This window comes from Nannospalax galili, unplaced genomic scaffold, assembly GCF_000622305.1.
Source record: "Nannospalax galili isolate Female #2095 unplaced genomic scaffold, S.galili_v1.0 scaffold824, whole genome shotgun sequence".
Classification (NCBI taxonomy): Eukaryota; Metazoa; Chordata; class Mammalia; order Rodentia; family Spalacidae; genus Nannospalax; species Nannospalax galili.
Window position 1 is genome coordinate 2466254 of NW_008351697.1, and position 16107 is coordinate 2482360.

A 16107-nucleotide genomic window follows, 5' to 3' on the forward strand; every position below is an offset into this window, starting at 1 on the left:
CACCCACGTGGCAGCTAACAACTGTCTGTAACTCCAGTCCCAGGGGATCCAACAGCCTCTTCTGACCTCTGGGGCATTGCATGACATGGGTGCACTCACATACATGTAGGCAATACACTCATACACATAAGATAAAAATAATAAATATTTTAAAAAATATATGATTAAAAACATAATACAGCTTATCTCCAAATTTATAAGATCTCATGTTTCTTCGAATTGTGTTTATAGACTTTTTTGTTCAGTGTGTTGAGGGACAGTAAGACCTGGCAGTCAGGTGTTTGAAGCCCTCTTTGACCATTTCCTTCAGTTTTCCTTCAGAAGACACTGTTGGTCTTTAGGGTACATAACAATAAATTACTAATTCCCCATCTCAAATTTAATTTTGAACCTGGGATATAGCCTAGTGGTAGAGAGTTTGCCTAGCATGTATGAGTCCCTGGGTTGAAACTCCTCAGCCGTATCCCAACAATTAAAAAGAAAAATTTTCTTATTTCCAAGTATTTAAGATATTGTTGAGGTAGTGGGGAACTGGTCTGGGGTTAAGCAGTGCAGGTCTTTTAAAATAAACCTTTTTTGAATAGATAATAACATGGCACAATAGTGTATGTGAACAAAAGATAAAAGGACTTTGGAAACAAAATCTTTCCCCCTGATTCTCTAGTTTTCTTCTAGATATAAAATAATGGAGTTTCTTACTCATCTCTACCCCAAAGATATTCTGTTTACAAACCCAAAATATATGTATCTATACTATTGCCCTTCCCAGATCATAGCATATTTTAAATTAGTTGAATGTTACTCTCTTTCCAGAATTCAGACCTTTAAAGGTACATCAAGGACATTTGGTTATGTTGTTAAGAGTATCATAGAGTGTTCTTGAAAGTTCATGCACCAGATACCATTGCTGAACTCTGATTGGGGTATCAGGAGCTAATACCCAAGGGATTAGTTAAATTAAGTTATGGAATCCCACACAGACTCATCCTTAAACTGTTGGCACTTTGTTAGAATGTATCTATGTGGTATGGGTGTGATTGGTGTTGAAGGTGAACTCTGACAGAATTTGTGCCAAAGATGGGGGAGTGGTGCTAGAATATCATCTGTCTAGATGCAGAAGGAAAGCTCCTAACCAACTGCCTAACTGCTTGAAAGAGGGTATTTTTGAGTTATGTGAACGACTGAGAACATTAGCACTATTGGGAATGTGATCATGTGGCTCTTAGAAGAAATAGTGGTGGAAAGTCTGTTCCGCACAGCCTGTTTCCCTTGACTTCCTTCTGCTCTTCCTGAGTACTAACTGGTGTAAATTTAAGTCTCAATTTCACATGATTGTGAATTATCAAGAATTGAGAAACTTCCATAAGAACCTTGCTTAATTGGTAAAGTCCAGAAATGGACTGTTGTCGCTCTCTTGTGTGCCGTTGATGAGCGTGGTTTTCCTGGTGGGCAACTTCTGCTACTTGTAACTTTCCATGGAATTTTTCTAATCTTACTGTGGTCCTTCCTCTGGGTGATGGGTCCTGGACAGCATAGCTTTCCTTCTTCAAAGGTAACCTCCATTACTTTTCTTTGCTATATACTGTCTTGTCTCCTGTTGAAGAGATTATGTGCTCTATTCTAATGCTGATAGAACATATTTTTAAGATTTTTGTTTTGTTTAGCAATCAGTATGAATTGAGTATATCCTAAGTCCCTTGGCTTCCTATGAACTTCTTATACCCACAACGTCTTACTGCTGAAACATCAAAAATTATTTCTATCTTTTTCGTCTAATACAGAAGCAAAGAACCTACCTGACTGCTATAAAATTTTTCCTTGGTCTTGATGCCTTGCTGTCCTGTCCGTGGTGCTGCTAAACTTGGAGGGTCAGTTTGTTTCATGGTCGCTCTGCTGGCTCTTGTCTTCCTCAGTCTGCTGCTTCTTGGGTAGCTTGGGAATTCTGTGCTATGGTGAGATGTCTGGATACAATTTGTAAGTCAGCCTACACAGCCAAACCATGTGGCTTAAAGTAATTTTTATCCGTCTTATTTTTTACTCTTAGGCAATGCGGAATATCAATCCCAGCACAGCAAATTCTCCAAAATGTCAGGTAGGCTCTTATACGATGTTTTAGCGTTGGGGGACAAAAGATACTAAATTAGGAAAGAAAGATATACTGTGTTTCAGGGTCCTGTCCTTATTGGAGATGAGCCAGAGTGGACCACTTTGAGCCATCTTTCTCCCAAGACACTTAGCTACTCTTCCAAGAGTGTGGACTGTCTGGCCTGCCCACTCCTCCTGGGAGTGTGTGGTGTTCCCCGAGACTCTGAGGTCTTCTGCCTCACTGGAAATGGAGTATATCTCAGTGGTACATTCTGTCAGCCTCAGAAATGTGTGCAATTTTTATTTGAGCAGCTTAAAGTAGCTTTTCTTTTCTTCTCTTTTTTCTCCTTTTGTTTGCTTTAAAAAAAAAAGTTTTAAAAGAATCAATAAATTGAACCCTAGCAAAGAAAGTAGCATTAGCTTATAGACTTGAGCAGGCTAATTTGGGAAGTCATGATGAATCATACAATGAGGAAAATAAGAATTATTCTTAGCGGACCTTCTGAAGGGGAAGGCTTTCGAAATGTCAGAACTTTGTAAAGAGAGAGCTCTCTTGTTAGTGTGTTTCATTCAGGTCTGTTTCTCCCCGATGAACTCCAGGGTGTACGAGTCACAAAAGCATCAGATGTTGATGGGAGATGGTGGCTATTTTCTCATTCTAACAAGACTCCTGTCTGAGACACTGGAATAATCTCATTCTGAAACCAAAGTGATTCTGTATGTTTAAAGGAAGGAGGAGCTCAAGGGTCTGTACTTGTTGGAGATGAGCAGACACAGCCGTAAAACAGCTGTCTTCCTCCCTTTCGTGCTTTCTTGTTTTAGGCCTAGAGTTTTCAGCAGTACTCCTGCTTCAGCCTCGCAAGTGCTGGATTGCAAGTGTGCGCTCCCACGCCTGCAGCCAAATACCTCCTGTTCTTTGTTGCTCTTCTGTACTAGACTAAACCAGTGTGCTGTTCGGAATCTGCTGTAGAAGTGGCATCTGTCAGTGACGCTGACTGAGTGCTGTTAACTTGGTCTTTGGAACACCCTGCTGATACTCAAGATAGCGCCCTCATAGAGACCAGTTACCTTTATAAGAGAGCAAACTATTTCTCTTTGTCTCATAAATGCCTGCATTTAACCAGAACATCAAGTCAGGAAGTAACTCATAACCCCACTCCTGTAGAACACAACATTTGGTCTTTTTTGGGTACAGAGTTTCCCTGTAGCCCCAGCTGGTCTGGAACTCACTATGTAGACCAGACTGGCCTTGAACTCACAGAGATCCACCTGTCTCTGCCTCCCAAGTGCTGGGATTAAAGGCATGCACCAGACCAAGAACATACGTTCTTGAGATGAGGGACTCTGCTACATTTGACTGTCAGAGACAGCATAGCACATAGCATCAGATCTTACAACATGAGGACAGTCTTTTCCTCTGAAGTGTTTCCTGAAGGAGGCTGTTAGTGGTGATCCTGAGGTGGAAACTAAAATAAGAGCCAAAGTTAACTCAAGTCAGGTTTGGATTCTAGTAGAGGGTTAAAGTTGGGGAGCTCAGGTCCATGGAGTCTCGTAGACTCTTGAGCATTTGTGTGTGTTTCTCTCATTCTACATATTTTTTCCATGACCTTAAGAGAGAATGCACAGAGGGAGAAAAGTGACTTATCTCAGCTATCCTAAGGGCGTGGCTATCACTTCCTTAGCAAAAGCCAGAGTAATAAAAGCACAGTCAATTTATTTTATCAGTGTTTTATGTGATCCTAGGAACCTTCAGAAATGAAAGCCCAGAGATATAACGAAAATAATTTATACTTCAATTCAGTAAGTAATAGGCAGCCACAGAGACATCTGATTGGGCCGGAGGGTAAGGCCCAGTGGTGACAGACTGCATGTAGTCTAACCTAACCTAACGTTAAGACCTTAGGTTCAGTTCCATGTTGGCCTCTGAATGTAGCACAGGACTCCTAGGATGGGGTCATACAACATCAGGGAAGGTGTTAAGAGAAGTTCTAAAGAGAAAATGACAGGAGATTCAAAGTCAGAAAGTGATTTCCAGTCTCGAAGAACAGAATATGGGAAGAGTATAAGATTCTTGAATACTCTTCAAAGTTGTGGCTTTGTTTGGTTTTACTTTTCTAGTAGAAATTAGCTATGTGACCAAGACAGGGAAATGGCATCATTCATTGGCATTACATACCTTATACACTGGGAGGTTAGAAGGTTCCAGACCTCCAGAATGTGGACTGGTTTTGTTCTGTAGTTATTTGGGGAGACCATGATGCTCTGACTGGCCTTGAACTCCAGGCAGTTCTTAGGGTTCTTCCCTGAGTCTGGGATTTACAAGTATGAACCGCCACTTTCAGAGCATATCCTTTTTATTTGTTTGTTTGTTTATTTTGGTCTTTTTGAGACATGGTCTCCCTGTAGCCCCAGCTGGCCTGGAACTCACTATGTAGACCAGGCTGGCCTCGAACTCCCAGAGATCCGCCTGCTTCTGCTTCCCAAGTGATGTGATTAAAGGTGAGTGCCAGCACGCCCGGCTCAGAATGTTTCTTTAATTACTAATTCAGAAGCTGTTTTGAAGTGTTTTTGATAGAGTTAACTAATGATTATGTTCTGGGATTCTGTACCATTCACACTAATGTCCCTGTGGGTTAATGAAAAATCCTAAGACATGTGACTTGAATCACACTGAAAGAGAAAGATGGACCTTTAAAAGGCATTTTTATATCTTTGTAATTAAACATGAAAATTATCAATTATTACAGTGTGTTTACAAGATTTGGGGAGAATTTGTCCTTAATTAGGAGCTTAAGATTTTTCATTTTATTAATTCACCATTTTTATGTTTCAAAAGCAGTTTCTGCTCTCAGAAGGAACTCTGGCACTGGCTTTGCGGGAATGAGCGGCCACTGCCCAGCTTTCCCGCCAGATCCTTCTCACCTGGCGCTGCTGCTTTGTAACTGGAGAGGTTTGAGCCTGGGCTTAGCACATCCCAACTTCTGTTTCAAGGTCTATTGAATGAGAGGTTTTGAGGAACGATTGTCTTCCTGCATGTGTTCTGCCTTCTTTCCTCTGCTGAGTGGTTCTGAGTGTCTGAAGGTCTCTGGTGCCTGTACGTCCAGCTGGCTCCTGGTTGGTCAGTAGCTTGTCTCATGGGCTCTGGGTAAGCTACTCTTCCATTGGGGAGATCTTGCTGTTCCCCTTCCCTCTTACCGGTTGAGCCTCACTGTCTCCTCTAATAAGGCCTTGGTCAAGCCTTACCCCGAAATGTCCTCATCAGAATTCTTGAAACTATCCAGAAATAAGACCATCCTATAAAAATATCTTCCCTTAAAAAAAATATGTGTGTGTATGTCTTATCTTGGCTGGAGAGATGATGGTTCAGTGATTAAGAACTCTTTCGTAGGACCTGAGTTCAATTCCCAGCACGCATTTATGTGACTCATGACTGTAACTCCAGCTCCATGGGCTCTGCAGACACCTGCACTTGAGTGCACATATACATACACATCATTTAAAATAAGAAGTGGGGAGTGGAGAGATGGCTCAGCCATTAAGAGCACTTGCTGCTCTTGTAGAGACCCAAGTTCAGTTCTCAGCAACCATGTAGAGTGGTTCACAACTGCCTATAACTCCAGCTCCAGGGGATCCAACCCCTTCCTCTGGCCTCTGCACACACCTACATACTTTTGGCAGACACACACACAAACACACACACACACACACACACACACAAATAAATAATATTTAAGTAAATATTTAAAAAAAATAATAAAATAAGGACTGGAGAGAAGATGGCTCAGTAGTTAACTCTTCTAGGGGGCCTGAATTCAGTTCCTAGCACGTACATCAGATGACTCACAGCTGCCTATAACTTCAGGTCCAGGGGATCTGAATTCCTCTTGTCCTCTGCAGGCACCTGCATTTGCCTGTACAGAGACACACATACATGCACATAATTTAAAATAAGGGACTGTAGAGATGGCTCAGTGGTTAAGAGCACTTGCTGCTCCTGCAGAGGACGCAGGTTCAGTTCTCAGCACCCACATGGAGGTGGTTAGAACTCCAGTTCCAAGGGATCGACCGTCCTCTTCTAACCTTTTTGGGTACCTGGCACCACATGTGGTGCACTTACATGCGTGTAGGCAAAATACTCATGCATATAAAGAAAACATAAATTAAAAATAAATCCATTGTTTAAAAAAAAATCTTATCTCAGCAACCAGTGGATTTGAGAGTTAGGTGGTCAGAAGTAAAATTTTAGTCTTCATAGAAATAATAGCATTGGTATTTTGCACATGTATGGTGTCTGGTGGCTGTTTCTCCTGACACTTGGTGCATATCAGGGTCACTCAGTGATCAGTGAGTGACAGAGCCCATAGTATTGTTCCTGGGGAGCAGGCTACATCATAACCCCTTGTTAGTGAAAGGGCTCAGGGTCCACACTTTTAATCAAAAACAGTAAAATAATACATTGTTCAGAACTGTGAAAACAATTGCCAAAGACTCTTTTCTCCCTGTGAGTTTAGTAATAGCAAAGAATTTGGCTTCCCCCGTTCCCTCCAACCTGTCTTTTATATTAGCAGATACTAGAAAAGATATTATAAAACCCTTGTAGCTTTGTTTTTGTTTCTGTTTTTTTGACCTCCTTCTCTTTGAAGTCCTAATTTGTCTAATCCTAAATTTATTTGGTGGGTTTTCCAGTGAATATATTCTTTTTTTTTTGGTGGATATGTGAAAGAAATTTTTGCACAAAAATGGACAGGGAAATCAGTGTAATGATGCTTGCCTACAGTCAATAGCTCTGGCCTGTAAAAGCAGCTTTCGCTAGGGAAGTAGGATTGCTACAAGGTCAAGTTCGACCTGGTCTACTTTGTGAGCTCCAAGCCAGCTAGGGCTACATAGCAAGATCATGTCTCAAGCCTCCTCACAAATGTGTTTTGGGGTTAAGTGGCCTCATACCCCACACCTCATAATAGTTTATCTTATTTTAACTCAAACTGTCTCTTATGGGAATGGTGCTGTGACTTCTTTTTCTTGCATTTTACTTTGAGATTCAAAATTACAAAGATCAAAATCACTTTGAATCTCAGGATAATGCTAAAAACACTATATTCCATCTATTTGGTGTTAATTTTTCAGAGCTGAGAATTACACAGTCCTTATAACTGTCCAAGATACATCTGTATACTTCTTTCAGTCAAAAGAGCTATCCTGTTGGGCGTAGTGGCACACACCTTTAATCCCAGCAGGCGGTAGGGGCAGGTGGACCTCTATCCTAGGCTTGAAAATAACTTGATAAATGACAGACATTAAGAAGGAGAACTAAGAAGGTAGCTTAATGGCAGAGAGCTTGTCTGGCATATCTAGAGTCCCCAACACCAGGAAATGAGAAAAAAGCATTCCAAGCTGGGCCTGGTGGAGTAGGCATGCAATCCCAGCTGGATAAGGAGGATACCAAGTTGAAGGCATGCCCCATCTCAAAGTAAAAAGTAAACGAAAGGAGATGGGGCTGGAGATATGTAGCTCATTGGTAGAGTACTGCCCTAGCATGCGTGATGCCTGGGTTCAATTCCCAGTACTAGCGAGAAAAAAGAAATCCAAACAACAACTTTTTTTTTCTCTCTAACTCTGGGGATTGAACCCAGACTCTAGTTCATGCTAGATAAGGGCTCTACCACTAGGCTCACCCCCAGCCCAATTTAACATTTTTGATGATTTTAAAAATAATAAAATACAACTGGCAGATAGAAAGACCCCATCTTCTTTTTGTGTCTTTGAGGCAGGGTCTCACTGTATAGCCCTGGTTGGCCTGGAACTCACTACATAGACCAGGCTGGCCTGGAACTTTTGTGGATCTTCTTGCTTCTGCCTCCCAAGTTCTGTGACCACAAGCATACACCACCGAATTTGGCTTTTCCCGTTTTTAGAATTACTGACCCAGACTGCTGTGACTGAGGCGAACTGTTTAAGAGTTTTTTAAGAGTTATTCTTCATTTCTAAAGTTAGATTTCTAGTTCACAAAGTTAACCTTCCTTAAACAGATTCATCTCCACCTACCCCACCTGGTGCCATGTAGTGTCCCAAGGCAGATATACTCTAATAGAGCGTAGTATTTGCCAAAGACAAAAATTTCTTTAAGAAACTACAGTCTGAGCTAGAGAGAGAGCTCAGGCTTACAACCAGAAGGACAAGAGAGTAAATGTGAGGAGAGGATGTGAGCTCTCAGCTTTCTGCTCCGGCCGCCTCCTGCCATGCCAGCGCACATCTTCAAGTAGGCACAGGAAATGGGGAGAGATGCTCAACGCCCCCCCTCCCACGTGATTCCTCTAGCAAGGTCACACCTCCTAAAGGTTTCATGACCACCCCAGACAATGCCACCACCTGACCAAGTGCTCAGTACCTGAGTCTGTGGGGGTGTTCGCACTCAAACCACTGCAGCTGCCCTGCTTCCAGGGAAACCGTCAGGTGGAGTGCGCTCTGGCAGCTTTCTAATTGTGTCTCAGCCAAGGATTATGCTTGAAAGTATGGAGTGTGTTTGGAGCTGATCTAATTGTTTTAAATCTAAAAATCTATTCCATATGAACTCATTTTACTGCATTTAAAAATAAGCTGCTGTTTCTGTGTATTCCTATCTGGAAAAGACTATCTTATTACAAGAATTTTTATCAAAACACTTCTTCTGGACTGGGGATATAGCTTAGTGATGGACTCTTTGCCTCTTACATTCAGCCCCTCCCCCCCGCCTCCCGTACTGAAACCAACAAACCAAAACATTACTGGAAACACATGTGAATATAAACATGCCTTGTAACTGTATGAATCTGGTGTGGCTATTGTAAGACTCAGGACATGATTGGACTGTCTACAAGAGTGATTTCAGCTGAGGCATGTTAAGTTGCAAGTTGCTCTTATCTCTAAGGGGTTTAAAGATTATTTCATTCTGAGCACAGTGCCTAAAATTAGACTGCTGAGCTAAAAATACAAGTTTGTTAAGAGTTCCTTTTCCCAAAGGTAGTTAGAATAAACAGTTTTGACAGTCTTTCAAAAATGGGGAAATAAGCAAGTTAGAGGGAATTTGGCCAAAACTTAATGATGCTTCTGTTCTGTGTTTCAAAGGTCAAATAGTTATTTTAGAGTATTTGACTTTTTCTAAATGAAGCAAGTATTTTTAGCTCATTTTCTTCGGTAATAATTAAAAAATGCAGTGGCTTTTCCCATTGAGCCTGTAAATTTCAGCTAATCTGGGACACATTTGGAGTTGGCTCTTGGCACTGTGAGTCAAGTCAGTGATTGAAGCTTGGTCTGGAAGAAGGTTCCATGGTGATTCATTAAGAGTCATGAGTTTGCCTACTTTTCATGATGGATTCCTATGGAACTGGAAGCCCGAAGCCGTTAGTTCTTCAGTTCCCCTCCTCTCATTTATATAACAGTGTAATTTCCCATAAAAGAAAGACTTATTAAGAGTTAAGGATGTGGTTTGGTGGTAGAATGCTTGCCTGGCATGGCAAGATCCTGGATTTAATCCCAAGTACCCCCCCCAATAAAAAGACAAAAGCAACTGACATTTTGGGTCCACTTAACTGATGCACATTGTTTAGAAAAAATAAAGAGAAAGACGGTGATAATAGAAATTTGGAAGAAGGTAGAGTGGCTCTAGGGGGTTTTAAGTTTTTTGAAACAGGTTCTCTTGTAGCTCAGATTGGCTTAGAACTCAAAATCTTCTTGTCTCAGCTTCCTGGGTACTGGGATTACAGGCTTGCAAATATGCATCGTCATAATTTAGCTCTTGGGGGGAGTGTGCATGCATGCGTGCATACATGCGTGTGTGTTAGTGTGTGTGGAGGCCACAAGTCAACATCTGGTGCCTTCCTCAGTCTCTCCTGACTTTATTTTTTGAGACAGAGTCTCTCACCAAACCTGGTGCTCTCCACTTCAGCCAGAATGGCTGTCCAGTGAGCCCCAGGGATCCCTCTGCACCCCCCCCCCCCCCCCAAGCACTGGGATTACAAGTGTACTCTACCACACCTGGTTTGATTAGCTTAGGCCTTTATGCTTGTATGGAAAGCACTTTATCAACAGAGATACCTCCCCATTGTTAAGTCTAGGAGGTTTTTTGTTTTTATTTATAAAGAATATTTAAGAAAAACAGAAGCCTGTGTCTGTACAAAGTGAAGGTTTAGGTATAATCCAAATGTCTTACTGGCAGGTGAATAGACAGTTGTAATGTAACCATATAGTAGAATCAGTGACAAGAGGCTGGAGAGATGGCTCAGTGGTTAAGAGCACTGTCTGCTCTTGCAGAGGACCTGAGTTCAATTCCCAGCACCCACATGGGAACTAACAACCATTCCTAACTCCAGTTCCAGGAGATGCAACACTGTTCTGACTTCGAGGGCATTGCATGACTCAGGTGCACTTACCTACATACAAGCAATACACTCATACACATAAAATTTTAAAAAGGAGTCAACAGATACAGCAAGAAAGGTCCTTCTTGGTCCCTTTTACACAAAGCTTGACACAAATACTATGGCAAAAGGCAGATTATTACTTTCTGAGGACAGGAGTGAAGGAGGTAAAAAGAAGCAGGAGAAAATCTGAGATATGATGATTGGGATTGCAGTGGAATTTCAGGACTGCGCAGATAAAAGCACATCTAATTGTGCAATGTATGTGTAGCTATGGCACATCAGTTATATTTGTAAAGCTGTTATATTACTAAAATTACTTAGAAGCCAGGCACAGTGCAGCAGCACACACCTATAATCCCACCATGTGAAACACTGAGGCAGGAGGATTGCAAGTTTGATGCCAGCTTCAACTGCATAGTGAGACCTTATCTCAGAAATGAATGAGAGCCAGGCATGGTGGTGATTAAGAGCACTAGCTGCTCTTGCAGAGGACCCAGGTTCAGCTACCAGCACCCACATGGCAGCTCACACCATCCATAACTCCAGTTCCAGGGGATCGGATGCCCTCTTCTGGCCTCCTTGGGCACTGCACATGGGTTCATTAACATACGTGTAGACACATACAATAAAAATAAACTTCATCAGAACAGCTAAAATTAAAAATTGTTAGAGCTTTATGAAAAGTACACTATGGTTATTTCCATAATGATCTGTAGGCCCGTGTCGTGCCAAACCAGGCAGACGGAAACATGCATCCTTTTGAGAAAATGCAGATGAGGTTCTAGGGCTAGGGGTGTGGTAGAGTGGAGAACACTTGCCTAGTGTGTCTCCATGCTCAGCCCTGTGGAAAAGCAGCCTATCTTCAAATAGTCTCAAGTGCTGTGTGTTCCGAAGGGCTGACAGATTCATCACAGGGTTCTAGGCATCCTTGTTTTCAGAGCAAGATTCAGTGTTAGAAGTTACTATTTTATGCTCCAAAACAGTCTCTTCAACTCTGCCCTTATGGAACACGGAATAAATCATTGCAGTGTCAGCATGCTAAGTGCTCAGGGTTCTAACCACATGGTCAGTACTGTCTGAGCCCATCTCAAATGGAGATGGGCTCCTCATGGGAGTTACCTCGAGAAGGCAGGCCCGAAACAACAGAAAGAAAGAAAAGCCGAGAGCCACACATGGAAGGGCCTTAGTGCAGAGACACTGTCGACCTGCAGCAGTGTGCTGCCCCTACTGTAGATCACTTCTCACTTTGCAGGATGGGCGGGTGGAGTCAGTGATGGAGTTCTATCAAGAAATGGAAGGGGTCATCAGAAGCACTGAGAAGCAGACTGGAAGGAAAGTCCTAACAATGAGTATAAAGGAAGATGCCTTTGAGCTGAACGGGAAGAGGCCCCAGAAACAGCCAGAATGTCTAAGACTGTTAGTTGATCTCAGTGTGATGATTTAAATTGAAAAGAAACGAACATGTACTTGACCCACTGGGAGCTTACGGCTTGGTGCTGTGCTTTTGAGTTTCTGACCATGAGAATGCAGGAACCGAGTGAGGAAGACAAACACCCCCCAGACACAGCTCCCGCCAAAGCGGAAGGCCATTTGCTGGTAATGATTCCATTCCAGATAGTTGTGTGGTCCCCTTCCCACCCAGCATTTCTCAGCACAAAAGTAAAGCAAACACATTTTACCTCTGGGCACCCAGCTGCAGACTGAGATTTGCTGGATCAAGATAAAATTATATGCATATCAGGAATCTGAAAAAAATACTCAAGTGCATTTCAAGTAGTCATAAGTTGAAGCTTGTAGAGAAGAGGTAAAAAATAAACCAGAAGAGAGCCAGGAGACTAGAGGAAAGGAGCGTCTGAGATTGAAGAACTAAATGAAGGCAGAGGTCATCCAAAAAAATGGAATGGAAGAAAACTGCTCAGAAAGTAGGTGAAATGCATGCAATTTTCCCAGGGGCGAAACCTCCAAGTCCAGGATGTGACGTTTCAGTGGTGAAGTTGCTGGCAACGTGGCAGTTGAAAGGAGAGCAGGAATTTCAACAGTGGGCTATGGAATGAGTTTTATGCATGGGCAGTGATCAATACGGTTCCACAGAAGCAAAACACTAGCAATTGTTCCACGCTGAGTTCGGACTGCAGTGGCTCTGTGCGGGAGTGATAGAGATGGGTGCGAAATGAAGGTCAGTTGGAATCCAGAAGGCAAACTGAAGCGTGAGGCCCAGGATGAACCTGGAATGGCGAGGGGCCCCGAGCCAGACTCCAGAATGCCTCACATGTTAGATGGACCAGCTTAAGAGGTAAGCTGAGAACAAGGAGCAATTTATCCGTGTTGGGGAGAGCAAGCATGCTACTTGGCATCCATCTGAGCCCTTGGAGCCAAGCACAGATGCCACTAAGCCTTACAGCCTGAGTTCAATCCCTGCGACCCACATGCTGGAAGAAGAGAACCAAGAACAATTCCTGAGACTCGTTCTCTGATCTCCACATGTACGACACGCACTCTACACATGTGCACCTCCACGCACAAAAATAAATATAGTGAAATACAAATATATGGAAAGATGGTATACAGCATTATAAAGCACTTTATTATTTTAATTAGCATATAAAATAATAGGCTTCATTATGACCTTTTCATTCATGTTTTTCATGTACTTTGATCATACGCACCCCTCACACCCCTCTCTTAATTTCGTGTCCCCCCCCTTTCTAGTCCTCCCAAGTAACCTCCATGCTAGTTCCATGTCTTTATGTGTGCATTTACATATTTTTTAATTGAGATTCTTCAATGAGAGAAAACATGCAATATTTGTCTTTCTGAGGCTGGCTTGTTTGGCTTAACATTATCCCCAGATCCATCCATTTTCTTACAAGTGGCTTAATTGAATTCTTTGTGACTGAATAAAATCCATTGTGTGCATATACCACATTTTCTTTACCCATTGATCTGTTGATGGGTCTCTGACATGTTTTTGTGTCTTGGCTATTGTCAATAGTGTGGCAGTGAACATGGGTGGAACTTAAAATCTTCCAGTATACACCCAAGAGCTGGCCATGTGGTAGTTCTGCACAGGTTTCCATAGTGACTGCACTCATTTGCACTCCCACCAACCACGTGTATGGACTTTTCCCTGCTTCCATCTTTATAGCATTTCTTGTTGTTTTGAGCCCTTTGTAGCCCCTTGAGCCCTTTGTAGCCCTCAGTGTAGTTTGTATCTGCACTTCCCAGATGGTTGAGCAATGAGAAATAATTTTATTGCTATCAAAATATTAAGTGATAATTTGTTGCACAACTTCTTTATTAATATAAAGCTATCTAGAAACATGCCTTAAACTGTTTTTATTTATTTTTATCTTATGTGTATGAGTGTTAATTCCTTCATGTGTGTAAGTGCACCCATGTTGTGCAGTGCCTCCTGAGGACAAAAGAGGGCACTGGTTCCCCTAGAACTGGAGTTAGCCACCATGTGGGTGATGGGATTCGAACCCAGGTCTTCTATAAGAACAGCCAGTGCTCTTAACTGCTGAGCCATTGCTCCAGCACACATACCTTAAACTATTATGCTGAAATAATATTAGGCATAGATGGTATTTTGAGATATCTAAAGCAATTATATGTTATGAAAATGATGAGAAATCAGAACTATAATGAGTTTTGTTATATTGTCCTTTAATAATTGAAGAAATGTAAAATTTGAGCTCAAATTTATCAGAAATTAAGGTAACATCTCGCTCTCCCACTCCTATCCAAGTTCACAAACCTGACGGAGCCTATAGTTAAGAAACTGCTTTAAAGGATGGTATATCCAGAAGGCATAAACCTGAATAAAAATTGGGGTCTGCCTAGGGAAGCACAATCTAGGTCTGGAAGTGGCTGTGGAGAGCTAAGAGGTTATTTCAGTGACTCTGGCCCTTGCGGTGGTCAGGTGGTGGTTATGTGGGTGGGGTGGGAGGGAGCTGGAGGAGGGCTGTCTGTCTCAGATGCAGAGCAGCCCTATCTTAGCTGGGCAGTATGTGTTGTGATTTAAAGAAATAGCCATATTCCACATCAGTTAATGCTGCTCAAGCTGGGACAGCGTTTGAGTGCTTAGGAGGCACAGCCACAGCTCAGCCGAGAGCAGAGTCCAGTGAGCAAGCACTGGAGAGGAAGAGGGCAACAGACAGTGAAGGGATGGGAGGGACACTGGGCCCCAGGCCTGTCAGACCACAGAGCAGCTGTCCCAGGCCTCTGCCTAGATTCCAGGTAGGAGTCCACTGAGCAATGGTAGATCCTTGAAATGTTAGCCTGTTTTGAATACTGGGACTGGGACTGAGAAACTTTGAAGTCACACTGTTGTTTCTAATGTTACCCCTCCCCCATTCCATGCACAACGGAGATAGAACACAGCTCCATCCAGCTCAGGGTGAAAATCCCCGAAGCCAGTGAAATACTTGATGGCAGAGTGTAAACATCATGGGCGGAGGGGAGGGCTAATGTCTGACAGTAAATCATCAATGTTCTCTCTATTCTTTATTTTTATTGCTGCCCCAAAGCCAATTGAAAGCTGGTGAGTAACCACAAACAAAGAATTTATATTTTGACTTTCTGTTCTACCTCAAGGGAGGAATTGGGAGGATTTGCCAAAATAAAGAAAGAGTAACTAATTATGCATGTTTGGGTGTTAGTACAACTAGACAAACTTCCTGCCTCTCATAAGATGTTCCCAGTCATTTAAGATGTATAATTTAGTTATTCTGATTAGGAAAGAGGTTAACCTTAAAATGGATGTTAATATTTTACCTTTTATATGTATCTAGCCATTGATGCGCTTTTTATTTCTTTAAATCTAGCAGTAAGCTTGTTCATTGAGTAGACTGACTCTTTGTGTTTGCTTTTTGTTTAAGGAATTAGCTCTTCGCAGTCAGTTACCCACACTGGAGCAGGATGGAGGGACTCAGAATCCCGTGTCTTCTCCCGGCATGTCTCAGGAATTGAGGACCATGACGGCCAGTAGCTCGGATCCGTTCCTTAACAGGTAGATGATGGTGCTGGTCAGTGTTTGGAAGGGGTCTCAGCTCCGGGCTTCTGCTGGGTGCCTGTTGTGGCAGTTTCGAATATCTGTGTGGACCAAAACCTGCAGTTGTAAACACAGCTCTGCACAGATGGCAGGCATAATCAAAACTGAGGATTAAAGACTGCTTCCTGTAGGAGGAAGCGAGCTGTTCAGACTTGTGGAAGGAGCTCAGAGTCCCAACGTGCTCCGCTTGCTTCTGCCTAAACGCTTCACTGATGTCACTTAAAATGACAGACTCAAAGGAGCCGCTGAATGCCTTTCTGGGGAAGCAGATGGATGGCATCTTAGCTCCTTAGGATTGTTAGTGTAAGGGTCCACAGTCAGCTTTCCATAGAGCTGTTTGCTGTAAGGCCTCGTGTTCTTACAGACTGTAGTGGAAGGAGATAAATACAAGGTTGTGCGTCTTCCAAAACAAAAAGCAGTAAAGCATTAACCTTAGTGGCATTATTTTAATTTTTAAAAATTTATTCTTGCTGGGCGTTCTGGCGCACACCTTTAATCCCAGCACTCGGGAGGCAGAGGCAGGCGGATCTCTGAGTTCAAGGCCAGCCTGGTCTACATGGTGAGTTCCAGGAC

At 42.6% G+C, this 16107-nt stretch overlaps 1 protein-coding gene across 1 annotated transcript in view; it reads left to right on the forward strand.

Moving 5' to 3' along the window:
- Window positions 1-16107, forward strand: part of Yap1 (Yes associated protein 1) — a 110178-nt gene that overhangs the window by 89168 nt on the left and 4903 nt on the right. Inside the window, exons 5-6 of the mRNA XM_008848679.2 lie at window positions 2045-2092; window positions 15362-15492. Of these exons, the coding sequence (XP_008846901.1) occupies window positions 2045-2092; window positions 15362-15492 (179 nt within the window). The remainder of the gene's footprint in view (window positions 1-2044; window positions 2093-15361; window positions 15493-16107) is intronic.